The 15,162-nt window shown below is 44.0% G+C and overlaps 1 protein-coding gene across 1 annotated transcript in view; it reads right to left on the bottom strand.

Annotated features, from left to right (window-relative positions):
- Nucleotides 1–5,508: 5,508 nt before the first annotated feature.
- Slf2 (SMC5/6 complex localization factor 2) overlaps nt 5,509–15,162 on the bottom strand; it is a 62,462-nt gene continuing 52,808 nt past the window's right edge. The window contains 2 exon segments of the mRNA NM_001134612.2: nt 5,509–8,893; nt 14,123–14,231. Coding sequence (NP_001128084.1) covers nt 8,820–8,893; nt 14,123–14,231 — 183 coding nt within the window. The 3' untranslated portion in view covers nt 5,509–8,819.

Genomic DNA, 15,162 nt, shown 5'->3' with positions numbered 1-15,162 from the left:
GGGAGGAAGGGGCCGCGGCCGGAGCGAGGCGGGGTGGAGGCGGAGCCGAGGGTGGGGCGGGGGCCGGAGGCGGGCCGGAGGCGGGGGCGGGGAAGGGCGTCCGCCCTCCTTTGCGCCCCCCAACACGCACAATAGACCCGATTTGTGGGAGATGCTCGAGGCCCACTGCTCCTGTCGTCCCCTTTCTTCCAGGCTGAGTCGGTCTGGGTATCGCCCGCCCCCTGGTGGGGGGGGCTCACCACCGTGTGCGCCCTAAAACAGGCTGGTCCTGCAGGTCTGCTCTGGTCCTAAGACCCCTCCCATTTACCTACTGCAGGGACGCGTAAACCTTGGGTCCTGGAGTCTTGTACTCTGCTCTCTAACCTGCACCTCACTTCTTGCAAAACATGTTTGCCATGCCCTCCTGCCTTTGGTCTATGTGCGGTTGGGGACGACAGTATCAGATTTCTGCGTAGCTCTCGCTTCCCAGTTCAAGGTGTGAGTCCTCGCTCCCCACTCCCTCCAGGCTATTCAGCTTGAGGTCTGAGTGGGTGAGATGGGGATCTGGAGGGGTGAAAGAACAGCACACAGAGAATGCTCTTATGCACAAGTAAGCCATGCCGTTACCCGTGATCACTCAACAAATCTTAGTCCAAACCCGGGCTCACCTCAGGGACTGTGTTCTCATTTTCCATCCGTCATCTTATTTCCAAACTTTCAGTGTTCCCAGGCCACCAAATAGTCCGTGCTTGCCAGGTTCAGCCTCCTTCCCTAAGTCCTTTAGGATGGTCTTCCCTGAAAACTCCTCCTTTCCAAGGGCTGTTAGAGTGAATCTAGGGCTGGGGTTGGGGCTCAAGGGCACAGTGCTTCCCTAGCATGTAGGACACTCTGGTTTCATCCTCAGCACCACAGAAAAAGAAAAACAAAAGCAACAGTGTATTCAGCTATACATCCTAGTGAAACCTGACCTCTGGCCGCGAGCTCTCCACCTTTCAATAAACAAACAAACAAACAAACAAACAAATAAATAAATATCCATGACAATAATGATGGGCAAGGAAGACCAAAGTAAGACTCTTGAGTGTGCCTAGGAGTTTGAGTTGGCTTCTAGTAGCATCTGAAACTGATGAGAGCCTGGGAAGAAACTTCATTTCTCTTCCAGGATTCCCCAAAGCTCATACAGTTTGGCACTCGATCCCATACAGTCTCAGAGTTTGCACTGTGTGTGTGGCTGCAGACTGCTAGACAGAAGGGCCCACATCACACTCCCACCTCCGTTGGAATGTCTCCTGGCACTCTGCAAACAGGATAGTGTGTGGTGCAGCAGGGGAGACTGGGAGAAATGCTTATATTAAAAAGTGCACACACTTTTTAAATGTTTATTATATTTATTTTGTGTGAAGGTGCATGTATGCATGTACAATGCCACCTTGTGTGATATCTGGGAGGATAAATTGCAGGGAGTCTGTTCTCTTTCCATCACGTGGGGCCTAGGTATCAAACTCAGAGGTTGTCAGGCTTGGTGACAAGACACCTTTTATCTGACAGACCATCTCACCTGCCCAAGCCAAGTACACACTTTATAGACTGCTCCGGTTCACTTCTTTTTCTGTGCCCCCATTTCATTTTGAGGAAGTAGTAGTTTCATTTTTATAGCTGGGAAAACAGGTTCTAAGCAGATTGGAACTTGCCTTGAACTCTGTTAAGCTTATGGAGGACAGGATTGGAGAAGTCTAAGAAGGGTTGGCCAGGCAAGCCTGGGAAAATGACTAGAATAGGCAGGCTTGTTTGGTGGAAGAGAGGTGGCATACAAAAGGTTGGTGGGTTTGATCTGGTGAGACGGGAGGGGTGGGGACGGGGTGGGGGAGGTTCTTAGTGGCAGTCAGCTAATGGCTTAGAAAAACTTCAGAAAAGCTGAGAGCTTCAGTACAAGTTGAATCAAGCCATGGCTAAAGGACACCTGTAGGCTTTTCCAGAAAGTAGGGTAGGTTGGAAGGAAGAGGACAGAAGACTGCCAGCCTTGGTACCTCGAATTGTGGAGAAACTATAGGGACCACTAGGCTAAGAAGCCTGGCTCCCCAAGTCAGCACTTGCAATGCTGACTGCACATCCCTCAGGAGGAAGCAAGTAGGCCAGTGTGGCAGGTTCTGCAGCTCACTGAGCTGGAGGGAGCTGAGGAAGCCTTCAGTGAATGTGTAAAGTGCAGACCAAGTCCTCAGTGATTGTGCACCATTTGGCACGGGCACGGTGTATCAAGGACCCCCGAATACCTCAGATGCCCTTGGGTGACCTGAGCCTTCAGCTGGTCCAGAGCAGATGTTGGGAGCTTGTGCAAGTACAATAGTGTGTGTGCAACTAAGAATAATTGACTGGTGTGTGCAAGAGCGAGCAACTGCAGTTCCCTCCTCCTGCATGACTGGGATCTGAGTTTGCTCCCCAACAGAGGCTGCCTACAGAGATGATCGTACTCCCCTCTGTCCTGAGCATGATACACCCACTGAGGATCCAGTTGTTGGTGCCTGGCGCTGCTCCATAAGAGTGAGCACAGCCAGGCTGGAGAGATGGCTCAGTGGTTAAGAACAATGACTGCTCTTCCAGAGGTCCTGAGTTCAATTCCCAGCAACCATATGGTGGCTCACAACCATCTGTAAAGATATCTGATGCCGGGGCTGGGGATTTAGCTCAGTGGTAGAGCGCTTGCCTAGGAAGCGCAAGGCCCTGGGTTCGGTCCCCAGCTCCGAAAAAAAAGAACCAAAAAAAAAAAAAAAAATATCTGATGCCCTCTTCTGGTGTATCTGGAGACAGCTACAGTGTACTTATAATAAATAAATAAATATTTAAAAAAAAAGATTCATTCATTTATTATGTATAAGTACACTGTAGTTGTCCTCAGACACACCAGAAGAGGGCATTAGATCTCTTTACAGATGGTTGTGAGCCACCATGTGGTTGCTGGGAGTTGAACTCAGGACCTGTGGAAGAGCAGTCATTGTTCTTAACCACTGAGCCATCTCTTCAGCCCAAATAAATAAATCTTAAGAGTGAGCACAGCCTACCCAATCCCAGCTCTTCTGAGTGTCTATATCCTTTCTTCATTCTTTCTTTACCCGAGACAGGTTTCCAGGTCCAAGGGATGCTAAACACAACAGCATTGGGGTTCTTTTGAAATAAGTAAACTGTGTGGTTTCGAAGCCAAGTTCTAGGATGGCACTTGTGAAACTGCCATGGGCGTTCATGTCAAGTCTGCTGGCAAGACAGACTCGGTACACAATCTATTCCCTTCTGTTCTCCTCCCACGTGATCTCAGCATCCCACCTTTCTATAGGAGACTCCCTTAACAGACACCCTTACTCAGTGCAACACGCTGATAAAAGGAAAATTCTTTTCTGTGAAAGAGATAAGATTTGAAGCCAAAACAAATAAGCCAGCACTAATTTAAACAGGTTTGGTGGACACACCTGATCTCAGCTGTGGAGGCAGGAGGATCAGTTCAAGGTCACCCTCTGCTATATAACAAGACCAGCCTGGGCTTTAAGATTTCATCTAAAAAGTAAAACAAAACAAAATTTAAAAAATTAGTTCTAACACACTCTTGACTTTCTTCCCTGGGACACAAGGCAGAACATTTGTTAAATGGGTGTTACCTGTCCTCCAAGTCACTGCCAGTTGCTTCACAGGGCAGCTGTGCCAGAATAATATCGTTTGGAGAACACAAACTTCACTTTTGCCAACCTGTCTTCCCCAGTTCTGCTGTCAGATAAAGCATCTGAGTGTCTGACACTCGTGTCAGGGCTGGTTTGGCTCTAGGAATGCACACAAAAGTTATGTTGTGTTGGTGACCCAGGAAGAGGAAAGATCTCAGACAGAGGTCCCCAAGGCACAAGAATCCTGGCCTAGTCAAGATGTCCTGTCTCCTGTTCGCTGCGGTGGTCTTTGCTTCTACTTTGTCACCTCTGGTTGCCCAGCACATTCCTTATGGAGAGTGTGAGCTTTTGGCCACAAGGTACTTCCTCAGTAGCGAATGACACCTGTCCAACAATGCTGTAGTCTTACTGTGCCCTAGAAGCCTGTTTGGCTTGTTAAGTTTTCCAGAATCCTAGCCACTTGTCTTGAAGTGAGAACCAAAGCTGGACCTTCTGGTTTGCCTTCTCCCGACTCCAGCCCTGGTTAGCTAGATGGCAGTGTCAGGACTGGTCTGCAGATGCTGGGAACCCGTCCACCACCACCACCACGCATGCGTGGTGGTTAAAACGATGTCTCACACTGTAGGTAAGGATGGCCTCAAATCTGTGATCCTTCTGCCTGCCATGTGCTGGAATCATAGGTATGAGTTATTACACTAGGCCAGCATGCTTGGTTTATTTATTTAATGTATTTTTGGTAGTAGCAACAGGAAAGCACCCAAAGTCCCCAGAGTCTGAAGGAACAGTACTCTCCAGCTATAGGTGCTGGGAGATAAGGCCTGATTTAGAAGCACACCCACAGGTGCCTGCTTCTGGTCAATTTTCTTTTAAAAATTAACTTAATATTTTATGTGCATGGGTGTTTTTGCCCGTAATGGCTAGAAGAGGGCATAGGAGCCCTTGGAACTAGTTACGGTTGTTAGCCTCACATGGGTGATGGGAATTGAACCCAGGTCACCTGGAAGAGCAGCCACAGTAACTGTTGAACTATCTTCTACAGCTCCATTAAGTTTGCCTTAAAAAAAAAATTACTATCTATTTGCGACAGGGTTTCTCCATGAAGCCCTGGCTGTCCTGGAACTCAGAGCTCTGTCTGCCTCTGCCTCCCTGAGTGCTGGGATAAAGGCGATCATGACATTCCTTGTCTTCCTTTGTTCTGTTCATGTTCCATGCCAGGCATTTTGCCGAGGGGCTGCCATGCATGTGGCTCCTCACAAAACGTGAGTTATTTCTTTCAACAGATAGAAGAGACTCAGATGCCAACAAAGGCCAAATGGCCAGTTTTGTGAATCTTGAGATCTGAGGCAAGCCTAGGTCCTTTCCTTAACAGTGACTATTCCTAGTATTTCGGCATCCACCTTTCCAACCTAGTCTGCCATAGAGGAGAAAACAGCCGTAGCACCATGGCTCTGGCAGCTACACCTAAGTCCACTAGGAGGTCCTAAGTCTCTCCTTTCCATGACTGGCATGGCGCAGGCCTGCCTGCCTGCCAGGTCACAGGTGGCTTGGAACCCTCCTGCACTTCGTGACATCACCTTCCTTGATTCTGGGTTCTGGATTTTTGGGAGACACCCAGGTCAAGGGTATTTTTTCCTATCCTGTCTGTTTTTCCCGGATACCAGCAGGTAAGAGTCATGATTTTGCGTTGTTCACTACTAAACCCTAACATGGAGGTGGGTAAGAGCAGCCAAATGGATGTGTAGAATGAGGTAAGAATGAGATGATTAGGGGCTGGGGATTTAGCTCAGTGGTAGAGCGCTTGCCTAGGAAGCGCAAGGCCCTGGGTTCGGTCCCCAGCTCCGAAAAAAAGAACCAAAAAAAAAAAAAAAAAAAAAGAATGAGATGATTAAATTCCTGACTGTAAAGTACACAGTAAATTTATTAATTGCGTTATGTAAACATGAACTGTGGAGAACTGTGGCTTTGTTTTCCACAGATACAAAAAAGGCATCAAGCTAAAGGGAAAAAAGCTTCAAACAGGGTATTTTCGATACTCAACCACCTCTACTACTCAATCAAATGTTACAAGACACGTTTAAGCTGAGAAAAAGTTTTAATAACACATACACATACATTCAGAAGACTTTTAAACAAGACAGTATAAAATTTTAAAGGAAAGAAAAAACCATTGCATTTACTGCCTAAGAGCTAGTAGATTAACTGGCTGACAAGAATGCCCCGGGGAAACTGAGGCACAGATGAGGTGCACCTGCACCATAGAGTAGGCGTCCTCATAAGATCGAATTTTGCTGACTCTCGCACCCAACTATACCTTACCCCTGCCTCCTGAGAGACAAGCCAAGTAAGTCCTCCAACTCAGCTGCTTGTCAATGAGTCAGGTTTTAAATTTAAAAATCCTCCTGGTTTCAAGACTCCACACATTATTACTGACCCCACCAACTCTATCTATTCTGATTGGAGGGAGAGGGGGAGAAAAAAATACAAAACAAAAAACAAACAAAAAAACCCCCAAATGCTTCAACAGCGCCTGGGTGGTAACTATCTTATCTATCATTACCAGGGAGATATGTATATATTTCTTTGTTCCTCTTTCTTTCTTTCCTTCTTTCCTTCTTTCTTTCTTTCTTTCTTTCTTTTTTTTGTGAAGTCAAAAGCAAGCTACTACTTGCATTAAAAAAAAAAAAGCCAACCTTCTGAAAGGTGACAAAGGCACCGTTGCCATCAGGACACAGACAAAACAATGCACAAACACTGACTTCAGTGCTACACAGGTGATTTTGTGCACAAAAAGCCTCTTCATTTAACACGAATTACAGAACTGTATTTTCAGGTAACAAGAAAAGCAGGTCAGAAAAGGCAGTTACACACAAAAGCATAAACACAAGAACTTTAATTTTCAGCTTGCAGTAAGGGTAAAAAGTTTGACATACACATCCAGAAAAGTAGACAAGGATTATTTTTGGCACAGTAATATTGCCAAACACACCACCACTCAGTGCAAGCTTTGTTTGCCAAGTCCCACACATGGCCTGACAGTCTCTGTGCAACAAGCATCTCCTCCCTCCTCACCGTCCCATTTTCTGGGCAACAACAGGCAGAGGGAGACAACGCATGGGGACTCAGAAGGAGATGGAAAATACTTGATTTGGGAGAAACCATGAGCTACTTGTGCTAAAATAGAATCACAACATTTCTACGAGAACCTAAATGTAAATACTGACTGGACTATGACCTGGAGACTGAAGACTGCTACCAGAGTCATAAATACAAAGGCCTGAACTGATGTCTGGCCATTTATTTTAAAGGGACAGATAAAGCAATTTTCTCTAATGGAGAAAGACAATTGAAAATAGAGATTTTATTCTTATTGGAACTGCTAAATAAGAATGTATCAAAGTGGTTTTAAATTTGATGGGTGGTTATTGGTTGAAACTGCAATATAAAAGGATCACTTAAAAACCTGAATAACCCACTTGTCCCCGTCAATGTACACAATAGAAAATATTTACACACTGTAATTACAAGCAATATAAGCAGATTTTTATACTTTGAGATTTTGTACACTTTACACAATGCAAAATGAGAAAAATATGAACACTTATAAAATTACACACAAATAATGTATCTACAAGGTATTAAATTACAGAGTGAAAGCCCCACTGTTGGGCAGATAGATGCCAGAGTTTCAAGCTTCAGTCAAATATAACTCTTCGTATCTATCTCTTTAACCATAGTGGCATTTGTAACAATACCCTTGAGAGGTAGCATCAAGACAATATTCTTACCAGTAAACTCAACACAGAATAAAACTTTTGTTGGTCTGACTCTTGGAGCCTGGATCAGCCTTAATTCTTGAAAATGTGATTTGTGTAGTTTTCCCTATAGAATCTCTAACTGCCCAATGCTTGACACGAGCTCTAAAGTTGCTAACGCTATTTTAAATGATGGATTTAAGATAAAATGGTTTTTATTCCTAAGCCTCAGTTTAGAGGTAGAAAGTTAGCTCTCAGAACTTATTTTCTCCTCTCAAACCATAACACTGAGCCCAGTTCCCTTCTCCACCCCTCTCCCCTGGACCCACACAGACATTAGCATGCTCAGGAGACAGCAAGCCGCTCCAGCCAACATTCAAAGAATAAGCAGTTGGCATCCTTTTTAGGAAGCAAACTCTGCAAACTGACAGCAGTCGGCAGGAGTGTCGCTACCAAAGTCTTCAAAGGGAGTAAGGCTCAACCTAGCATGTGCGCCTCTGCTAACCTCTACATCTAAACTAAAGGATGGCTTTCCAGTGTTTCAAAGAATTTAGAGCAGCTGTGGTTTTCAAGTGCAACAACTTCAAGATACAGACTTGAGTGTGCCATGAGCACGCATACACGTGCACCTGTACACACACACACACACACACACACACACACACACACACACACACACACACACACGTCCCCAAAATAAACACCATCAAGGCCTCTGCTAAATTATATACTTGTGGAAACAAGGATTTTGGAAACTTCCAGATTGTTAAGCCTTTATATAGAGACTTCTGTAATATAGTTACCAATGGCCAGAATTCTAGCTTAGCTGAGATTTTATGATTAAACCAGTATTTAAAAATATATGCATTACAAGAAACCCTAAACAAACTGCCTGTGAATGTTCTGGCATTTTAAAAACAGTCACTATGTTGTAGCTTAATCTCTTCCTCTAAGGGCAGTCTGACAATATACCAGATGTCTGTTCCTTGATTTTAAATATATTTAAAAATCTCAGATTTATAATCTTGAATACTAAAGGATATATATGGGCTGAAACTGCCTATGGTTTATGGGTTTTTAGAAGAGACCAACACTTCTAATTATAGGGCTCTGTTCTGAGCCTTCCCTTTCCACCCTAGAATAACCAAAAGGAAAATGAAAAGCAGCTGAACCTTCCGTTCTGCGTCCATCTCAGGCTGGCCCGCACTTTTCTTCCTGACTTTCTGATGATCCAAGTGCTATGCAGCCCCTTACACGATAACTGCTGAAGACTTAGCAGGAGGTGGAGGTGCTAGGAGGGGCAGGCTGGGTCCGCAGCTACCAGCTGCTTCCACCCTCCCCCCTTTCCTCTACAGGCAGCTGCAGATGGCACTTCGTATCTCCTTCAGAAACGGGAAAGTCTTCATCACCAGCCTCACACTGCATATGCACACAGCCGTGTTCCTTAGCATCTGCTGGATCCCACAGTAATCCCCTTGGAAAGGCCCTTCTCGTTTTGTATTTTTGCTGCTGTAACTTCTGTTAAGAATCTGGCACCCAGAAGTCATGAAGCTGCCCCTTAGAGAAGGGGGGAAAAAAAGAAAAAAGGAAAATTTTAATTAGATTATAAATTAATCCTTCTAAAACTACTAATCACTGGACAGCAGGATTTGATAATGAAAGTTGATAAAATCTATCTATCTATCTATCTATCTATCTATCTATCTCTCTATCTCTCTGAAAACAAACCTACCTTCCTTCCTTCCTTCCTTCCTTCCTTCCTTTCTTTCTTTCTTTTCTTTCTTTCTTTCTTTCTTTCTTTCTTCTTTCTTGGGACAGGGTCTTACTATGTAGCTTTGGCTGACCCTGAACTCACAGACACCTGCCTGCATCTGCCTTTCAAGTGCTAGGACTCAAAGCATGAAGCAACCATGTGCAGCTGAAAATTTCTTCTGATTTTATAACCTTTATATTGTGACCTACCAGTAAAAATGCATAATACAAGTATAATACAAGTAGAGGGTATTTTCTCTCATGGGCACACCCACAAGGGGATGTATTTAAGAAGATTAATGTGTTAGACTGATGATCAAGTTTTGCTATTAATGCCACACTGGCACAGCAAATTAGCCTTAAAATTTTACTGAAGGAACTGGACAGATGAGTCAGTAATTAAGAGCACTGACTACTCTCCCAGAGGATCTGAATTTAACTCCCAGCACTGAGTGACAGTCAACAAATGTCTTCACTCCCATCTTAGGAGACCTGACATACTACTCTGGCCACCAAGGTTACTGGGCATAGAAGTGGCACAGGCAAACATGAACATAAACCATCCGCACACACAAAATAAAATACTTAATAAACAACAACAAAAGGCTCCACACTGCAGAGAGCTCGAGGACATCCCCAAGCTCAGCTGATAGGAGTCCTCCAAGCATGCACAGGGCCCTGGCTTTGCTCCTCAGTTCAGAGTGAATGGCGGTGGTGCACGCCTCTAACGCTAGCAGTGGAGGAAGAGGTAACACTGCGCTCTACTACACCTGGCTACAGACCACCCTGTAAGCAAAACACCACTGACATTCGGTAAAAAAAAGGATTCTACCAGAGAATATGCTCAAGATGTTTTCCTCACTCACACATACTTGTACATAAATGTTCATGGGGAAATCATTATTAATGGTCAGAAAGCAGGACCACCTTGTGCTCATTTTGTAAGTGGATAAATGAAATGTTATGTCATTTAGCAACAGAAAGGGTATACACATTACAATATAGATTTGTCACTGTCCGGTAAGAGAGGCTGATCACGAAAGACCACATCATTTATTCACATGCAGGAAATATCCACAAGAGGAAAACCTCCACAGAAGACAGACAGGCATCTTAAGGGGAGCAGAGGCCTTAAGGTGGTGGAGGAACAGGGAGCGACTACAGAAAAAGTGTGGTGAAATGTGCCCTGTGTGTTTATCTTAACAACTATTAGAAGTACTCGTGAGACAGCTCCTGTGTTTGATTCTCTGTGACACTTTTAGATGTGTGCAAGCCATTTCTGAAAATAATGGACAGAAAGAAAACAAACTCTAAAATTCAGACACAAATCATACATCATGCAGGAGTTTTCATAATAAATAAAACGTAAATAAATAAAATGATACCTGAGTAGGCCGACAGTTCTGGATTATTTCCTGCCATTTTCCATGTATCCTGGCAACCAAGTCTTTTACCTTAAAAATAACAAAGAGAGAGAGGTATCAGATCAAAGTATCTGCACTTAAGTACAATCAATCTAGCATGACATAAAGCAGTGGCAGCCCTACTGTGGAGGTGCAGGCTGTGCACTGGCACTCAGCAGGACTGCAAGTCCAAGGGCAGTCTCAGCTTCGGGAGACCCTGCTCCAACCAAACAAAACAGCAAAGTTAAATACAAACCCACACATATCCCAGAGCTATCACAGGCCTGTACCCAACAATTCTGTTTGATTGCTGTCAGTAAAAGGCAGCATCTTTTTGGGGAGGCTGTCAAAATGATATTTTCTTTATTACCATAATTTATATTTTTTATAATCTAAAATGTGAAATATTACTTAATTTTCTTGTTTGCTTTTTGAGACAGTCTCTCAATATAATTGTGGCTATTCTGGAACTCTGTATATAGATTAGGCTGGCCTCAAACTCAAGATATCAACCTTCTCCTGCCTCCTTAGTGCTAGGATTAAAAGGTTTGAGCCATCTCACTCATCCTTAATTTTCTTTTATTTTATGTGTATGGGAGTTTTACCCCCAAGTACATCTGTTCATTGCTCACTGAGGCCAGAAAAGAGCTTCAGATCTCCTAGAACTGGAGTTATCTATCACATACAGATACTTGTGAGCCACCATGTTAGTGCTAGAAATCTAATCCGGTCCTCTGGAAGGTCAGTCAGTTCTCTTAACAGTAAGCCACCTCTCCAGTACTAAATTTCCTTTTTAAAAATTATTTTATGAGATAGGGTTGTTCTATGTAGCCTTGGTTAACATTACATTTAAAAAAAATTATTGGGGTTGGGGATTTAGCTCAGTGGTAGGGCGCTTGCCTAGCAAGCGCAAGGCCCTGGGTTCCGTCCCCGGCTCCGAAAAAAAGAAAAAAAAATTATTTATTTAATGTATACGGGTATACTGTACACACACCAGAAGAGGGCATCGGATCCCATTACAGATGGAATCTGTATCTATCACACACAGATACTTGTGAGCCACCATGTGGTTGCTGGGAATTGAACTCAGGACGTCTGGAATTGAAGTCAGTGTTCTTACCTGCTGAGCCATCGCCAGCCCAGCTAACATTTAATTTAAAGCAGTTTTAGCCTCCTGAGTACAGGGGCTATAGCAATGCACTACCATGCCTGATTTCCTGTTACTAAAGATGGTCCAGAGAACCACAAATCTGCCTTCAAAGACATTTCCCCACGTAGCTGTGGCTGACTGGCTTCCCCTATTACCTCCACTTGTTAAGTGCTGGGATTGCAGGCATGCTCTACCTCACCTAGAATAAGCTAGTTAAAATAGCCAGAAAAAATGAGACATATTTTCACTATGTAGGTCTGTGGCCTAAAACTGGTTAATGTAGACCAGGCTGGTCTTGAACTCACTGAGAACTGTTTACCTGTCTCCCAAATGCTGATTTGAAAGAAGTGATCCACCATTCCTGGCCATAAGTCAGGAAGACAAGGAGGCAGAGTCAAGTGGATCTCTGAGTTTGAGGCAAGCCTGGTCTACAGAGGAATTCTTGAGATAGCCAGTGCTACACAGAGAAACCCTGCCTCAAAACCAAAGTTAAAATTTCCACTTTTTCTCACTATGTAAAGTTTAGAAAACTGTCTTAATAACAATGTCTACAGAATAATAACTTGTCTACAGAAGGTCTGGAGAAGCAGGAAGCTACTAACCGATTTCAAGAAGACCATGTCTGCAGCAGTTTACAGGGCCAGTTGCTTCTCTCTAAGAGAGGCTCTGGGCCAGCCTTGCCGGGACAGCTTTAACAAAACCCAGGTCAGTGAGATGGCTCAGTGGATAAAAGCACTTGCTGAGTAAAAGTCTGGTGGCCTGAGTTCCACTTGTGGAACCCACATCATGGAAATAGTGAACCCATTCTTGTGAGTTGTCCTATGACCCCTGCATGAGCAATGTGGCAAACACACCAATCTCCTAAATACGGAAAAAAAAGAATGACATCTAAGCCTTAGTGGTCCCTGCGAGGATGTCTGTCAGCAACAGCCAACAGCGCTGCGTGTGTAGGCTGCCAACGTGTCACACTCCAGAATATACTTCTGACACTTGGGCTTTGTGTCTGAGACCAAATGTGTGTGGAGCAGTGTGTCCTCATCATTCTCAACCACAGTCTTTGAGACAACAGCACTCACAGCATCCACAGACTGGTTAGATGCTGACTGGTGAGCAGGGCCCCGCTTGTCTCTGCCCCTGCCCCAGCACCAGGCTCCACCCCTATTTATGTGGGTGCTCATGCTAGTACAGCAGGCACTTGACTATACCCTGTGTAAGGGCTTTAACTTGTATAATGACAAAGACAAAAGTCCCTATAGTGCTAAAGAAATTTTCTTTGAGTGTCTGAAATTTTAGAACAAAGAGTAAAGTAAAGAATATATTTGCCTTGAGATTACTTGTTACCTGTGCTTTCAACAGAGCTGGCAAAGCACTCAGCAGAGGCTGACTCGCTACCCACCTCCTAACTCAGAGCGGTGAGTGACTTACCTGATACTCAGGAGCCTGAGGCAAGACAGCAACAATTAAAGGTATTTGCCATGACGTCTAATAACCACGTTTGGCTCTCAGGATCCACATGGCTGAATAAAAGGACCAAGACCTACAAGTTTTCCTGTGACTGATATACCCCAACCAATATGCATACACTGGAATTTGTGCATACCCACCCCCACCCAGGAAATGAAGGAATGAATGTTAAAAAACAAAACAAAACAAAAAAGCTCGAGGAAAGTCAGGCACAGTGGTAGAAACCTGTGATAAATACTTGGAAGGCAGAGGCATGTGGATTTGTGTGAGTTCAGAGACAGCCTGCTCTATACAACGAATTCCAGGTCAGCAGGGTTACAAAGTGAGACCCTGCCTCAAAAACAACAACAAGAAGGAGCTTAAACCAAGCCTAGGCCATATAATGAAACTGTCCTTACTTTAAAAAGGCCTTTTATGTTCTTCTGAAATAAGCATATCTGGCTGAGTTTCCAATTAAGTAGGCTTTAAGCTATTCTCTCTCTCTCTCTCTCTCTCTCTCTCTCTCTCTCTCTCTCTCTCTCTCTCTCTCTCACACACACACACACACACACACACACACACACACACACACACACACAGAGACAATTTCCCTCGCCCCACTCCAAGAGAGTCTCCCAAGTGCTGGGATCACCATCAATATACTGACTGGGCACTCAGTGGACAAAGTGTGTGTAAGCCTGAGACTGGAGTGTGAATCACTGAATCAGGGTAGACCAGCTGTCGCAGCACACATCTGTAATGACTGGAAGCTCTAAGGCCAATGGACTGTGTTTTAAATCAGGTATAAAGAAAGCAGTGATTCTAGGTGTGATCAAGCAAATCCTGAGAAGTTGGAGCAACAAACTTTGTTAATAAAAGTGAAAAACAAAAACAAAAAACAAAAACAAAAACAAAAACAAAAAAAAGAAAGCAGTGATTGATGCTCATAACTGTCCCAAGGCCTCCCATGTGCACCACATCACGTGTATGCCTACACACCTACCACAAATAATATACTTACTTTAGTTCTGTAGAAAAGTCTTGCATCTTCCCTAATATCACACTTAACATGCTTTTCCAAAGCCCCACAAAGCAGCACGAAGTGTTTCTACACGAAACAAAACAAATGCAATAGATGAAAACAATTCTGAAGTCTTGCAAATCAACAAACTATGCAGTTAAAGAAAAACTAAATTGCTTAAAACTTACTTAACAGAGTCCCATCTATGAAAGGTGTTGACTTCCATAAGAACATAATGGTTATGATTCACTGCTAGTTAATTTAAACTTGAGCCCTCATAAGGTGGAATGAGCACTGACTGTCGCATGGGCTTTAGCACTCGTGTGCTCACAATTTAATTCATTATCCCTTTTCTCCACCTCCTGACTGCAGAGAACAGTGCAGCTACAGGCCTGTGCCAGTGCTCTCTGCTCTTCCCTCAGAAGAATACCTGCATGCTTGCCCTTTACTGCGTTTGGAGAGATGGTTCAGTAGATTTTGATTCTAGAATCCATGTTAGGCATCTTATAATCATGTTAACTATAGCTTCAATGGATTTGGGGTCTTCAAGGGCATGTGCACTCATGTGTGCACACTTCCATGAAGGAATGTATGTGTGTGCATGTGTGTGTATACCATGGTGCATGGGTTGAGGTCAGAAGACAACTTTATAAGTTGGTTCTCTCCTCCCTTTCCATGGATTCTAAGATGTGAACTCAGGTTATCAGGCTTGCTTATTTAGCAAGCCCTTTACCTGCTAAAACACCTTGCCAGTCTCTTATGCTTTTAACTGCATTATTTAAGAAGGGTCTCACTATATAGCCCTGGCTATCTTGGAACTCATTATGGAGAACAGGCAAGGCTCAAGCTGGAGAGATGCTCAGCAGTTAAGAGCACTGACTGCTCTTCCAGAGGTCTTGAGTTCAATTCCCAGCAACCACATGGTGGCTCACAACCATCTGTAATGGGATCTGATGCCCTCTTCTGGTATGTCTGAAGACAGCTACAGTGTACTCATGTACATAAAATAAATAAATCT

The sequence above is a fragment of the Rattus norvegicus genome, chromosome 1 (genome assembly GCF_021556685.1).
Source record: "Rattus norvegicus strain SHRSP/BbbUtx chromosome 1, alternate assembly SHRSP_T2T, whole genome shotgun sequence".
Lineage (NCBI taxonomy): Eukaryota > Metazoa > Chordata > Mammalia > Rodentia > Muridae > Rattus > Rattus norvegicus.
This window is presented reverse-complemented; position numbering and strand designations above follow the sequence as displayed.